The sequence below is a fragment of the Silene latifolia genome, chromosome 11 (assembly GCF_048544455.1).
Source record: "Silene latifolia isolate original U9 population chromosome 11, ASM4854445v1, whole genome shotgun sequence".
Taxonomy (NCBI): Eukaryota; Viridiplantae; Streptophyta; class Magnoliopsida; order Caryophyllales; family Caryophyllaceae; genus Silene; species Silene latifolia.
In genome coordinates, this window is record NC_133536.1 from 121,875,749 (window position 1) to 121,890,433 (window position 14,685).

The 14,685-nt window shown below is 38.3% G+C and overlaps 1 protein-coding gene and 1 non-coding gene across 2 annotated transcripts; one reads left to right on the plus strand and one right to left on the minus strand.

Annotated features, from left to right (window-relative positions):
• The first annotated feature begins 3,549 nt into the window (after positions 1–3,549).
• On the plus strand, positions 3,550–5,524 carry LOC141611885 (GTPase activating protein 1-like). Its single transcript, XM_074430535.1, has 3 exons — positions 3,550–3,968; positions 4,753–4,848; positions 4,954–5,524. The coding sequence occupies exons 1-3, from the start codon at positions 3,690–3,692 to the stop codon at positions 5,251–5,253; spliced, it is 675 nt and encodes a 224-aa protein (XP_074286636.1). The 5' UTR covers positions 3,550–3,689; the 3' UTR covers positions 5,254–5,524.
• Positions 5,525–10,476: 4,952 nt separating this feature from the next.
• On the minus strand, positions 10,477–10,583 carry LOC141616534 (small nucleolar RNA R71). The gene has a single exon (XR_012530877.1). It is a non-coding gene; the product is annotated as a small nucleolar RNA R71 (small nucleolar RNA).
• Between the last annotated feature and the right edge of the window lie 4,102 nt (positions 10,584–14,685).

Consider the following 14,685-nt stretch of genomic DNA (forward strand, 5'->3'; position numbering starts at 1 on the left):
AGATTATGGAAATTAGCGGAAGAGCCTTCATTTATGGAAAGAAGTATGGTAGGACTAATATTTCTTACCATAAATTGAGTAGGACACATCTAGTGTTCTTACCCTATAAATAGCCGAGGAAGCAAAGAAGAAAGCCATTCAAGATCTCTCATACATACGTAACACATTGTGCTAGCTAGGTTTACATTCGTCTCCTTTGTACTCATCCTCATATTAACAGCTAGTGAAATCCTTGGAAGGGTACCGTCCCTTCCCGCGGTCGTTTCCCACATTGGGTTTTCCGCGTCACCAAATCTTACGTGTCAACCTTTATTTACATAGTTAATTCCTTTACTTTGCATTAAACACAAATATCCATTCAACATACAACGAGTAAGACCGCATTGACCTCGCTTAACCTAATTCAGTAGAAAATTACCAAAACGGCAATTTAGGAAGAAATCGGTCAGAGCCGAAGACAGATCAATGAACACACACGTGTACTATTCAATACGCTCAAGCAATGTTCACAAGTTTACTTGACGCCCAAGGAAGAGACGTCGAGACTTCTTATCAAAAGAGTCATATCCTAGTTTAATTATATTTAGGTAATAAGTATTTTATGCTCAAATAGGATTATCTTATTTTCCTAAGTCGAGTTGGTGTAATACTTTCCTAATTTATTTAGGAAAGTTTAGTTTCCTAATTCTAGATCGAGTAGTTGTTATTTCCTAATTACTTTAGAAAATTTTATTGTTTCTATTATGTTTAGGAGGTTCTGTTAGTAGTATAAATAGGGGTTCTTGTAATCCTTATTACTCAGATACATGGAGATTGAGAATTAATACAAGTTTTCTTGTTGCTTATTGCTTGCGAGTTTTAAGTGTCTTATTTCTTTCTTGCGAGGGAGAGATTAGAGTGTGAGTTGATCCTTGCGAGGTGAGAGTCACAAAAACCAGTCGTGCGTTGCATTCATGTTCCTTGCGAGGGAGGATAAAGTGATCACGTCATATCCTTTTAATTTTCGTTCAAAAACATATAAAAATCAAATAAACAGTTTAATTCTGCTGCATACTTGTTAATCTAAAAACGAACAGTTCACAAGACCTTTCTATTCCGAAGTTTCGAGTAGATTTTACATCAAATTGGTATCAGAGCTTCGGTCTTGATTTCCTTAATCCAAACGATCCTATGATGGGGCAAAAGATGGAACCCTACGACGATGCAACTTTGTTCATCTTGAGACGGTCACGAGAAATTGAGTGTCTAAGGATTGGAAGAGAAGATTTGGCACGTCGTACTATGTGTCATGGGTTTGCACATTCATATATTTCTTGCCCTAATGAGGAATACATATCTTTTGAACAATATCGATGCTTTGAACGATTACGAATTCAAGGTAAACTGATGGTACCAAAGGTTATTGGCACACAAAAATTAAAAGAAGAAAAGGCTGAATGTTATAATGATGCTCACAAAGAAGAAGCAGAAAAGCATGGAGAGACGCCACAGAACAGTCCAGACGACTGTCAGATTGTAAAGACGTCTGATTTTGTCCAAACGAACAGCCCGGAAGACTGTTAGATTCTGAATGATGAATCAAATAAGGCAGACACGATTGTTATAGATATTGTCGAGTTATTAGATGAAGGTGTTTCTTTTTTCAATCTTGATTTACCGCCTATCTTTGATGATTATGGAGATGAGGAAGCGGTTGTTACAAGTGTCAAGGAGCCGTGTTGTCCAATCAATTATGGCTATAACTTCGATTTGATTTCTAAAGTTTACAAGAGCACGATCAATTCTGTTAGGTTTCAAGATCAATCACCTTGTTATTTGGTCGATTGTGCAGAAACTATGACAGAATCGTCATGTTCGCCTTATTTGTTCATCAATGAACATGAGTCCTAGTTAAATTGTGAATTCAACAAGAGTACACTTTATCCTATTAAATTTCAAGAACAATACAATTGTTATTTCGTTGATTTCCTAACAGAAAAGGGTGCTACAATTATGAAAGGTTTATCTCTTTTGTATTATTTGTTCACTGATGAGTTTGTACTTGTGCACGGAGGGAGGAGGGGTGGAAGGCACAAGAAAATATGGTTCAAAGTGTATAGGCTTAACAACGAAAGGAGTAATCCTAGAATATGCAAGAGGGTTTCTACATTGGAGGAGTTCGAAGGGTTTCTACTTGTGATCGTAACTATTATCATGATTAAATTCGTATGGTTCGTGTTTGATCCGGGTGGTTTCACATATCTTCAAAATTTGAGGACAAATTTCTTAAAAGAAAGGGAGAATGATGCAGGAGCATTAGGAGGTATGGATTTATTGATAAGTGGAAATATTTCATAAATGATTAAAGGATTTAAGATTGATTCAAGACAAGCAACCGTGGTAATTTGGGAAGAAATCAGTCAGAGCCGAAGACAGATCAATGAACACACACGCTGACTATTCAATACGCTCCAGCATTGTTCACGTGTTTACTTGACGCCCAAGGAAGAGACGTCGAGACTTCTTACCAAAAGAGTCATATCCTAGTTTAATTATATTTAGGTAATAAGTATTTTGTGTTCAAATAGGATTATCTTAATTTCCTAGGTCGAGTTGGTGTAATACTTACCAATTTATTTAGGAAAGTTTAGTTTCCTAATTCTAGATAGAGTAGTTGTTATTTCCTAATTACTTTAGGAAAGTTTATTGTTTTCTATTATGTTTAGGAGGATGTGTTAGTAGTATAAATAGGGGGTCTTGTAATCGTTATTACTCAGATACATGGAGATTGAGAATTAATACAAGTTTTCTTGTTGCTTATTGCTTGCGAGTTTTAAGTGTCTTATTTCTTTCTTGCGAGGGAGAGATTAGAGTGTGAGTTGATCCTTGCGAGGTGAGAGTCACAAAAACCAGTCGTGCGTTGCAATTAATTTTCTTGCGAGGGAGGAGAGAGTGATCATGTCATATCCTTTTAATTTTCGTTCAAAAACGTATAAAAATCAAATAAACAGTTTAATTCCGCTGCATACTTGTTAATCTAAAAACGAACAGTTCACAAGACCGTTCTATTCCAAAGTTTCGAGTAGATTTTACATCACTTAATACCTTAATGTGCCCTTTTTTCATATTTTGGTACGCTAAGTGAATTTAGGTCAAAAAGCTGTGAAATATTGCCGAGATTGAATCAATCGTGACTTGCAGTTATAAGAGGGAAGGGAATAGATTGAAAATGTGAACGGAGTGCATTATAAATAGGTTGCCATGTCTTTAAAAAATGGCCAGAATATTCTAATTTTTTGACCAAAATCCATTTAAGGTACCAAAATGTGAATGAAATGCACATTAAGGTATTAAGTTTTCAAAAACTTTTCATAAGGTGTTAAATTTGAAAAAGTACAATATTAAAGGGTGTTTTTATCAATTAATCCTATATTTTAGTTATGATTGAATTTTATTAATTTATGATTAAATAACACATGATGTTACATAATTGGTGATCCACAGCAAAGATAATTCTCCAAGCCGGCAAAACCTATCTGTTTTATACACAATCGATCATGTGAATGACTTGAAGTATCGTTTGCATATCATTGACTAACTGTGTCATTTATTATGCAGAATAATGTTTGGCTAGGCCATCAAGCAAAAGGCTGGACATTATTGATAAGCCAATAAGATAAAGACGTAAGAGTATTTAATCTAAATAAGACATGAGACTTATTATTACAATAATAATAATAATTAATCATGGAGACATCAGCCTTAATGTTGAAGCCATCAACAAGCATATATACACCTTATGTATGTGTTGTTCCACTGTTAGCATAAAACATCCTTTGAAATATAAACTCATCAAGTTAGCAATGTCTGGTGTTCCATTAGAGACGATTAAGGGTCTACTTCGCCTTACGGTCAAACGTGGTATCGGTCTTGCTGTACGTGACGTCACGACCAGTGACCCTTACATCGTCGTTTGGCATGGAGATCAGGTACTTGTTCTTCCTGTCTACTTTCTGTCCCAAACTTCTATTTATTCTTGTTTTTTGTTTGATGATCATCTTTATTATTCTGTTTGTTTGAAAGAGTTTCAAGGGTCGTATAATGAAATGTCGTCTCTGTAACAACCGTTGACTTTATTTGCATACATCAAATGTGTCTAATTTAATTCTTATGTATCACGGTAAATACACCTCCGATTTAATACGAGTATTACAATATATATCAAGATTTTTATTAATCATATACCGTAATTAATTCCCTAGTAGACTTGGATTGAAGAGTGTCCAGTAGTACCGTTGACATGAAATGTTAAAATGGCGTCCATCTCTGTTGTGACTGCTTTACTGCCTTGCTATATATTCCACCTGTCCGGCCGGTGATCATAGCAACAAGAGCGTTGTTGCTGGCTTCAATGCTTTAGTCCTTCATAAGAGGAAAGGATGAGGCTTTCTCCCTAGCTAGGATGGAGATGGGAAAGAGGTGTGGATCGTCCCACCTCCCCATCCCAAAACATGATCGAATTTGATCACAAATGTCAATTCAAATATATATTATTCAAGGACTAATATTTTAAAACTGTCTAATAGTATTAATCTCGGACTTACTAATTTTATTGGTCAATATTGAATTTCAACCATCATACAAACATCTTGAGAATCTTGGCTATCTTATCTTATCTTATCTTCACAATTTTATTTAATTTTTTTTTGTATAAGATTACCTATATATGCAATAGAAGTACTTTCAACTGATTTTATGGAGTTTGTAATCTAGAAAGTGAGGACGGCCGCTGTTGAGAAAAGCGTCAATCCAGTGTGGGATGAAGAACTCACACTTTATGCTACAGAGCCAATTGAACCACTCAAACTTGTAAGTATTCGTTCCAAGTATTTGCTTGTTAATCCGTATATGCTATTTAGTAGGTAAAGGTAAAGCTGTCTTGTATGAGTAATAATACTTTGAAGTTGAATGCAGAAAGTATATGACAGCGACATGTTCTTTGATGACACTATGGGAGATGCTGAAGTTGATATCACACCATTTATGGAGTCAGTGACAAATAATGAAGAACCTATGGTAGACGGAACCGTCATCGCCAAAGTGATACCAGGCCGTGAAAACTGTCTTATAGAAGAGAGCGAAATTATTTGGAAGGACCGCAAAGTCACCCAAAACATGTGTTTGAGGCTACGCAATGTTGAATGTGGCGAGATTGAGCTTATGATGCAATGGATTGAAGTCAATGCCATGCGACGTACTACAACTTATCCTTGAGAGTTCCTGTTTATTTATGCAAGTTAGTTTTAAACTGACTTGGATATTGGAATATTAAGTGCTTGGATCGGAGCACCTAGTTGATATCAAGTATGTTTAAATTGTTGTGAATTGTTTGTAACACCTAAGGTCGTCTTGACGATGACTAGTAACGTTCCTTTGTTTTTGCTTCAAGATCAATTATATTTGTACTTTTAAAGTTTCAACACTAATTGTGTATGATATCGGTAATTAAACTTGTATTTACTACTTCATATGTTCTTGTTAGCTCTCATATTTTCACCACGTTTAGGAGTAGCCTCTCATCAGATCAGGGTTGAAGTTAATGTCCTCCACAATAGTGCGTTTACATAATAAATCTTATTAAAGGAATATCATTAGGATATTTATTGTATGATCCTCGTCAGTTGATTAACGTAAATCGATAACGATTGACTGACTAGAGTTTGACGTTATTGTCGTGAGACGACGGTGATCAACTGACCCCTTTAGGTCACACCTAAAGCAACAAACCCCAATTGACAACTAATTTTTTGCAAAGGAATTATCATTTCATCTCAAAAAGAGGGAAATTACAATGCTTTGCAAGACTATCCACTAGCTAGTAAGAAAACAAAGAAAACCCTTACAAGCATACTAGGAAGCTAAGATCCAACAACAAAACCAGTTTTAGGAGCAAAGTCTATCTACAATCCTTCAATAGTCAGGATGATGATGCCACATGAACATCCTTACGGAAACCAAGAACTTGATTTTTTGAACAAGCCCCCTGCAATGCTGTCTTGTCCCTTGAAAAATGCGTCTATTTCTTTCAGCCCAGAGTTGATGAATAGCAGCAACCAGAGAGACCATAAACCACAGATGCCGCCAATGCTTCACCCCCTAAGAGCTCCTATAAAGCAGCTCCTCCATAAGGGCCTTCCCCTGCCTAATATATAATTCCCATCCAATGCAGCAAATCCTGCCAAACAGCTCTAGTAAAGGACAATGAAAGAACAGATGGTCATAAGTTTCCAAATTGCTTTCACAAAGAACACATCTATTAACATAGCAAAGTCCCCTTCTTTGCAGATTATCAATTGTAGCAAGTTGATTCTGCACGACCAAGGAACAAATGATCTTATGACTGGGAGCAATCCTGGAATGAGTAAGAGCATTGGTTCAGGGTCCAGCAGTAGGAGCATTCTTCAGGAACAGATAGGCATTGTGCAAAGTCAACTTGCCAGCAGAAGACCAGCTATGCAACAGAGTTTGAGCATTAAAAATGCTACCAGCTCTACTGATTAAGGTGTCTCTAGCAATAAGAATAGCCTTAAAACTATAAGGGAAGTAAGGCTTAGATTGAATGTGCCAAATATCAGATTGCTTGAAAATATAATGCTCTATCCAATGAGCCCAAATGCCTGAGTGATTCTGAGCAAGTAAATAGACCCATTTGCTCAGAAGGGAAATATTCCAGACTTCAAGATCTTTAATGTTAAATCCCTCAGCATAGATTGGAGAAGAGATGCCCTTCCAACTTTTAAAGATATGCCTATGCTCACCACTAGGAATACTCCAGAAAAATTCCTTTGCAGAGTTTGGAAATCTGCTTAGAAATATGCTTAGGAAGAAGGACACTAGTACACACCAGAAAGTAGTCAGGCCAAAGACAACAGAATTAAGGAGCTGGACTTCCCCAGTATAAGAAAGGAGAAGAGCAGACCAGTTGGCAACAACCTTTTGAACAACAATAATCAGGGGGTCAAACATTGTAGAAGAGAACCTAGCAGTGTTGAGAGGCAAACCTAGGTACCTGAAAGGGAAAGAAGCCTTAGAAAACCCAGTAGTGGTAAGGATTATATCCTGCAAAGAAGGAGGAACTCCACCAAAATACACATTAGTCTTCTCAGGGTTCGCAAACAGTCCAGAAACTTGAGCAAACTCATGTAAAGCTTCAGAAACAGCTACAACAGAAGGCAAATCTCCACGGGTGAAAATTATAAGATCATCAGCAAAAATTAGGTGGGTGAGGTTCAGAGCATGACACTTAGGATGGTGAGAAACATGAGGTTGTTGGCAAAGTTTTCTAAGGTATTTGGAGAGAACTTCCATACCCAAAACAAAAAGATAAGGGAACAAAGTATCCCCTTGTCTTAAGCCACTCTGCCCATGAAAATAACCAGAAATATCATCATTAATCTTGAGAGAGTAGCCAGGACTGTTAATGCACTCCATCACCCAATCAGTAAAAAGTTGAGGGAAGCCTATCAGATTCATAGAACAAGCCAAAAAGTCCCAATTCAAGGAGTCAAAGGCCTTTCTGATATCAACTTTGACAAGACATCTAGGAGAAATATTTTTCCTATCATAACCTTGAACTAAAGCCTGAGACAACATAGTATTCTCAAAAATGTTTCTACCAGACACAAAAGCAACTTGTTCTGGACAAATGATTAGAGGCAACACTTTTTTGAGCCTATTGGCAAGTATTTTACTGATGATTTTGTAAAAAACTGTACAGCAGGAAATGGGCCTAAAATCCATGATAGAAGAAGGGACCTGCTTCTTAGGAATCAGAGAAATGAGAGTAGATATAGCTTGCTTGGCCATATGATGCTTCTTAAAGAAAGAAAACACAACCTTACTAAGATCCATACGAATAATGGCCCAAGTAGATTTAAAGAAACCTGCAGAAAAGCCATCTATACCAGGGCTACTATTGTTGTCCAAACTAAACACAACATCTTTAATTTCCTTAAGAGTTAAAGGAGAGGTAATGATGTGACCATAATTAGCGCATATTTAGCCCCCGAATTAGCCTTGTTCCCATGCTTTTTATTGCATATTTGGGTCATTTATTGTCTTTAGTTCTTTGTTTTGCATATTCTTTGAGATTTTGATCCCTTGGTAGGAAAGGAGTGCAAATGTTGCATTTTCATGGAAAAACAAAGACTAAATTGATTGAATTCAATGACCAAGCATCAAGGAGAGACAAGATTAGAAGGCCTTTGTACATATTATAGTAGATGAGCAATGTTGAAGAAAGGATCCTTGCATCCCCAAGGAAATCCCCAAGGATTTTATGAAGAAAAGGGAAGAAAAGAAGAAGAAACGATGCTGAGCTACAATCCGAGCGGATTGCCATGAATCCGCCCGTCCTCCACAGCACAATCCGTGCGTCTTCTGCCAAAGATGCCCGGGTAAGCAGCCACCAGAATCCGAGCGGATTCCCTTGAAGACGCCCGTCTTCCCCTGCTACAATCCGCCCGTCCCGACACCAATACGCCCGGATTCCAGCCCAGCACGAATTTGTCTCTTCAAGCATCAAAGAAAGAAGCCCTTCCTTTGAAAAATACCGGCTTCTCCCTGCTCAATCTAAAAAGTGTAATTACTAGTTTAGCCCTTAGTTAACCCTAATGCATCCACCTAATTTCCACTATAAATACCCCATTAGTCTAATTAGAAGAGGATGTTCTTCTTATCAATTATTAGAGTAGTTAATATCAATCAAATCTCTCTTTAGTATTGTAATCAACAATTAATCAAGTTTTAATACAAGTTTTATTTCCTTAATCTCTCTTTTGTTCATCCTTTATTTTGGGTAATTGTAGATTATTTGGGTTATTATTGGGAGATTGACAACCTCTCAATCAAGCATCAAGTACTTCTTTTATTCTTAGCTTTATTATTGGAATCATTAGTAGGTATAATCCTCTTAATCCCTTTTTAATTATTGTTAATTACTTTCATTTATTCATCATGTTTCCTTTTGTTGGTATGATTGACAACCTTGCTAGCATGATCAACATGATAATGAGTGAGTAGTGACCTAGCTAGGGTTAATGGGTAATTAGGGGAAACCAACATGGGGAATGATTCATGCTTAAGTTAATATGCTTTCATGGTTTATTTGCTTGCTTGTTTTGATCTCAACTCATGCACATGTTATGTTTGATGAAATGTGAGCCTATGAATCCTTGCATTTTTTACCCATCACCTATCTTTCCAATGAGACTTGTAAGACATAAACCAACTCGAGTCTCATTAGACCATGCATGTTGTTGAGTAGGGAAGACTAAGTCGACTTGTAGGTGTTGTACAATCTAATCGATTCGACTCCGGGACCCAAACTTTCCTAGTATTGTAAGATATAACCCAACTCAATCCATCACAACAATAATTGCTTGCTTATAATTTGAAAACATGTTTGTATGATCAATTCCCATGATTCCCCTATGACCCCATGATACCCTAGTACTTTTTATCAATTGTTTACAACCCTTTTATTTCATCTTGCTTATTTACTTTCATTGCTATTTAGTTAGTGACCTCCTACATCAACCCAAATTGTGACACCCCTAAGACACCACTAATTTCAATAGAAATCTCATCTCAATTCCCGTCCCTTGGGATCCGACCTTTACTTGCCACTTTACTAATTGTAGAGTTGTTTGTGAAGCTATAAATTGTGTTTTGATTCGGACGTGACCCAACGACAACATCTATTAAATTGTGAACACGAAACGGACCGATCAAAAATGGCGCCGTTGCCGGGGACGGTGTTAGATTTTCTTATATTGTTATTAGTTGTGTCTTTCTTTGCCTTGGGGAAGTAAAACTCCTCAAGGTTTGTTCTAATTGTTTTTGAGTTGTTTGATATTTTGCATGTCTAGAAGGTCACAAGGTGATTTGTTACCTTTTGATCGTGAAATTGAAAGAACCTTGACAAACAATAGGAGGTTTGCTAGGAGGAATTTGAGAGGTGTTAGTGAGGTAGTGGATATTCAACCAACTATTGAGTTCATCAAACCTTTTCCAAGAGAAGGTGAGGAGAACCCAACACAAAATACCCCACAAAATCAACCTACAAGGCCTAAGTTTTCATCACATTCCGTACCCACCGAGGAGAACCTACCCAATGGTACTCCCACACCACAACATTTGACCGGAAATTTTATTGCCAAATCCGCCTTTATCCAATTAGTCGAAAGGAGCCAATTTGGGGAGATGCCTAGTGAAGACCCTCATTCTCATATGGAAACCTTTTGTGACTATTGTGATGCGATTTCTCAAACCGATGTGACTCAAGACCAAATTCGATGGGTCTTATTTCCTTTTTCTCTAATCGGCACCGCGAAACAATGGTTGAGGGGCCTTGATAAGGCCAATCTTGGAATTGCTTCTTGGAAGAAGTTGGCTCTAGCTTTCTACAAAAAGTTCTACCCACCGGAAAAGACTAACATGCTAAGAGCTCAAATTACGGGTTTTAAGCAAAGGGATGAAGAATCTTTGAATGAAGCTTGGGAGCGGTTCAAGGGAATTTGTCGCTCATGTCCTCACCATGGACTTAGCGAGTAGTTCTTGGTACAACAATTTTGGAATGGTCTATATGAAGATTCAAGGAACATTCTCAACATGGGATCAAATGGAATGTTCACCGAAGTTGATGACAATCAAACGTGGAACAAGATTGAGGAAATGGCGGTCCATAACTCACAATATAGTAGACATCGCAAGGCTACTAGAGGAGGAAGGTATGAAGTGGACTCCGTTACTCAGTTGTGTGCTCAACTTAGTGCTCACATTGACATAATCAATTTGAAGTTTGAACAAGCTATGGCTAGACTTGAAGAAGCCTCAAAATCACCAAAGCATCATGTTAATGCCATGACGGCATCCTCATCAATCCCAAGTGGGATATGTGAGAATTGTGGAACTTTGGGACATGACCAAAGTGAATGTAGGGGAACAAATGAACAAGTTAATGCTTTCCAAGCATACAAGTGTGGTACCCCTTATTCCAACTATTACAATGAAAACACCAAGTTTCATCCAAATCTCTCATACAAAAGCCAAAATGTTCAAAACCCTCAAACAACATACACCCCACCTCCCATGAGAAACCAAAATCAAAGACCCTTTTTCAACCAAAACCAAGGTTACCAAAATCAAAATCCATACAATCACCAAAATGACCAAGGTTTTGATGTTCAAAAAGCGGTCCTCCAAATGCAAAATAATCAACAAGAGTTTTCACTCAAATGCAAAAAGATAGTCAAGCAAAGGAAACCACCATCAACAACATTCTAGCTCACACCAAGATGTTGGAAACCCAATTGACTCAACTAGCATCTTCAAGCTCACAAAGACAAAAGGGGCAATTACCACCTCAAAGTAATCCCCCAAGACATAAAACGGTTAGTGCCATTCACTTGAGAAGTGGTACAAGGTATGAAGCACCGAAGAAGCAAGTTGAGGATGAAGTTGTGGAAGCAAGTGATAAGGAATAAATTGTGCAAAACTCCAAAGATGGAGAATCATCAAAAGAAGAAATTTCAAAGAAAAATGAAGACAAGGTCAAGGGGAAGGAGCCCATTGTGTTTAGACTTCCTTTTCCAAGTCGTCAAGCCAAGCCCAAATTTGATGACCAACTTGGAAAGTTTATGGAAATTGTGAAGAATTTGGAAGTCTCAATTCCTTTCACGGAATTAATCAATCACGTGCCGGCCTATGCGAAATACATGAAAGACATCCTCACAAAGAAGAAGTCGATTCGGAAACTTGAGACTATCGCCTTCACTAAGGTGAGTAGTGCAATACTTCAAGGGAGTTCACCTCCAAAACTAAAGGATCCGGGAAGCTTCTCAATACCGTGTACCATTGGCGACACCACGATCAACAAAGCCTTATGCGATCTAGGGGCTAGTGTTAGTGTTATGCCGTACTCGGTGAGTAAAAGGTTAGGGATGGGAGAGCTTAAATGCACTAATATCACACTCCAAATGGCCGATAGATCGACGAAGACACCATTAGGGATATGGGAAGATGTCCCCGTACGAATTGGGAAGTTTTTCATCCCGGTGGACTTTGTCATTGTTTATATGGAGGAAGATTCCAACATTCCAATCATTCTAGGAAGACCCTTCTTACACACCGCGGGTGCGGTGATTGATGTAAAACATGGTGAGCTCACTCTAGAAGTGGGAGATGAGAGTATAACTTTTAATCTTGACAAGACTATGAGAGCTCCCCGTTTACATGAACCGTATTTTATGATCGATCATTATAGTCGAAAGAATGAAAGGAAGAAGTCGGAACTCCAATGGAAGAAGAAAATCGAAGATGCTCCATTCAAAGAGCAAGTGAATTGTGACAAAGAGAGCTTGCAAAGCTCATAAAAGACAAGCAATGAAAAAGATGGCCTCATTGGCCAAGAAAAGGAAATGGGAAAGTTGTCTCCATCAAATCAAGAGGTTTTCAATGATCAACTTAATGAAGTATGTGGTCTTTGGGACGACGAATTTGAAGGGATTTTTAATCCCTACATTGGTAATGCCATCGATCAAGACCGACAACAAGGGCCAAGGTCTATTGAAGACCTCTATCATGATAATGAACAAGCATTTGATTACTTTTTCAAGGTGTTGAGCAACATCAACAACACCTTGAACATGCCCCCTTGACATCTCATCAAGAATGAGAGTTTGGTGGAGTCCTCCCTAAACCACCATTTGTAAATATTTCTAACTCCCTAACTTGCATTTCAATTCTTATATTGCATTTTTGTTATTTTTGGATTTTTATACTTTGATCAAGATAATTATCATGTTTGAGAGAAGTGAGGGAGGGACTAATGATTTCAATCAATGTGTAGTGCTTTAGCTTAGTGTGGGGATGGCAATTGCCTAGGCTATCCATGCCTTAGTAGTGCCCCCACAATGAAGAGCACGAGATATGAAGAAGAATGGAAAAATGGCAAGGGATTGGCAAAGTACACGGATGGAACTGAATCCGGGTACAAAGGGGTCGAATCCGAGCGGATTCAGGAGAATCCGCCCGGAGAATCCGGGCATATTGGATAGAAGACGCCTGTCCCTCTGAGCTGAACTTTTGAAATATTTTTGACTGTAATCAAATCCGGGCGTCCTGCATTCAAATCCGCCTGTCTATAAAAATACGCCCGTCCTGAAAGGAAGACGCCCGTCTTCTTGGCTGAAGAAAACAAGAAAAATCCCTGTGAAGGAATCCGCCCGTCTTCTATAGAAGACGCCCGTCCCGTGTTTGCAAATCCGAGCGTCTTCACTGAAAGACGCCCATCTTTAGGCGAGGATTTCCCAACCCAGAACAGACCAAATCCGGGCGTCCCGAGCTGAATCCGCCCGTCTTGCCCCTGCAGTTCCAATTTTTCGGGTTTTATAAACCCCCTCCCACATTCATTTTTATCATTCCTTCATTCATAACACTACTCATAACCCTCAAAACCCTCATCCTCTCCATTACAAAAACAAGATTCCTCAACAACATTCACCAAAATCAAATCAAAACATCCTTTTAACAACAAATCAATCACTCCTCTTCCAACAAAAATCAAAACCAAGCACAAAATATTCAACCCTTGAGTCGATTTTGAATTCATAAAGGCAAAGCCTTTCATCTTTAAATCGATTTGGGTGCACTAGAAATTGAAGATTTTTCACTCTTTTCTTGGTTAATTCATCAATGGCAAGGACTAAGGGAGCAACAAAGGCAAAGGCACCAAAGGCAAAGGCACTCTCATCAAGGCAAAAGACTCTTCAAGCAAAGAAAGCATTGGCTATGGTGGTAGCTAACCCAAACTTGGAAGTGCAACAACAACAACCTCCCATGGAAGCAACAACATTCTCTACTCCGGAAATTGCTCAACTTTCGAACTATCCGGAGGTAATTTTCATTTCCAAATCCCATAGAGACACTTTTGCCAAGTTTGCTAGGAAATCATTTCTATCCACCAAGTTTATTTGTGAAGATACCTTAGAAAAATTGGGTGTCCTTGAGCAAACTAGAGCCTTTTTCAAAGCCATAGGGTTGGAGAAATTGTTTGAATCAAAAGAATTGACATACCCCTCCCTTACCTTAGAATTTTTGAGTTCTTTGAAAGTTAACAAGGTTGAGACCATGGAGACCATCGAGTTTCGTTTAGCTAATGTTAGTAGGCGCATCTCCTTTGAGGAAATGGGTAAAGCTTTGGGTCTTAGTGATTCTCCGAATTATTTTAAGAATGTTGGCAAATATGACCCCGACCCTCTTTGGGAGGCGATTTCCGGAAGGAAATTTGAAGACTTTCATGCTAGTCGCGCTCTATTAGTCCACCATCCGGGCATTAGAGTGTGGCATAAGGTCGTAGGGAACACCATCATTGCAAGAAAAGACACCAACCATTTCACCAAACTCGATTTTGTTCTTCTTGAGTCGGCTTTGAACGTTGGTAGGGAATTCACCAAGCCTTTTAACTCTCTAAGGGTCTTGGTGGATAGATGGTTAAATATTGATTGTGGGAAGAAAGGCACCACCGTTATTGTGAATGGAGGCCTAGTCACTATCCTAGCCAAATACTTCGATCCAAACTTCAACAAAGATAACAAGTATGAGGCGAAAGAAGGTGGTCATCTCATTGATATTAATACTATGATA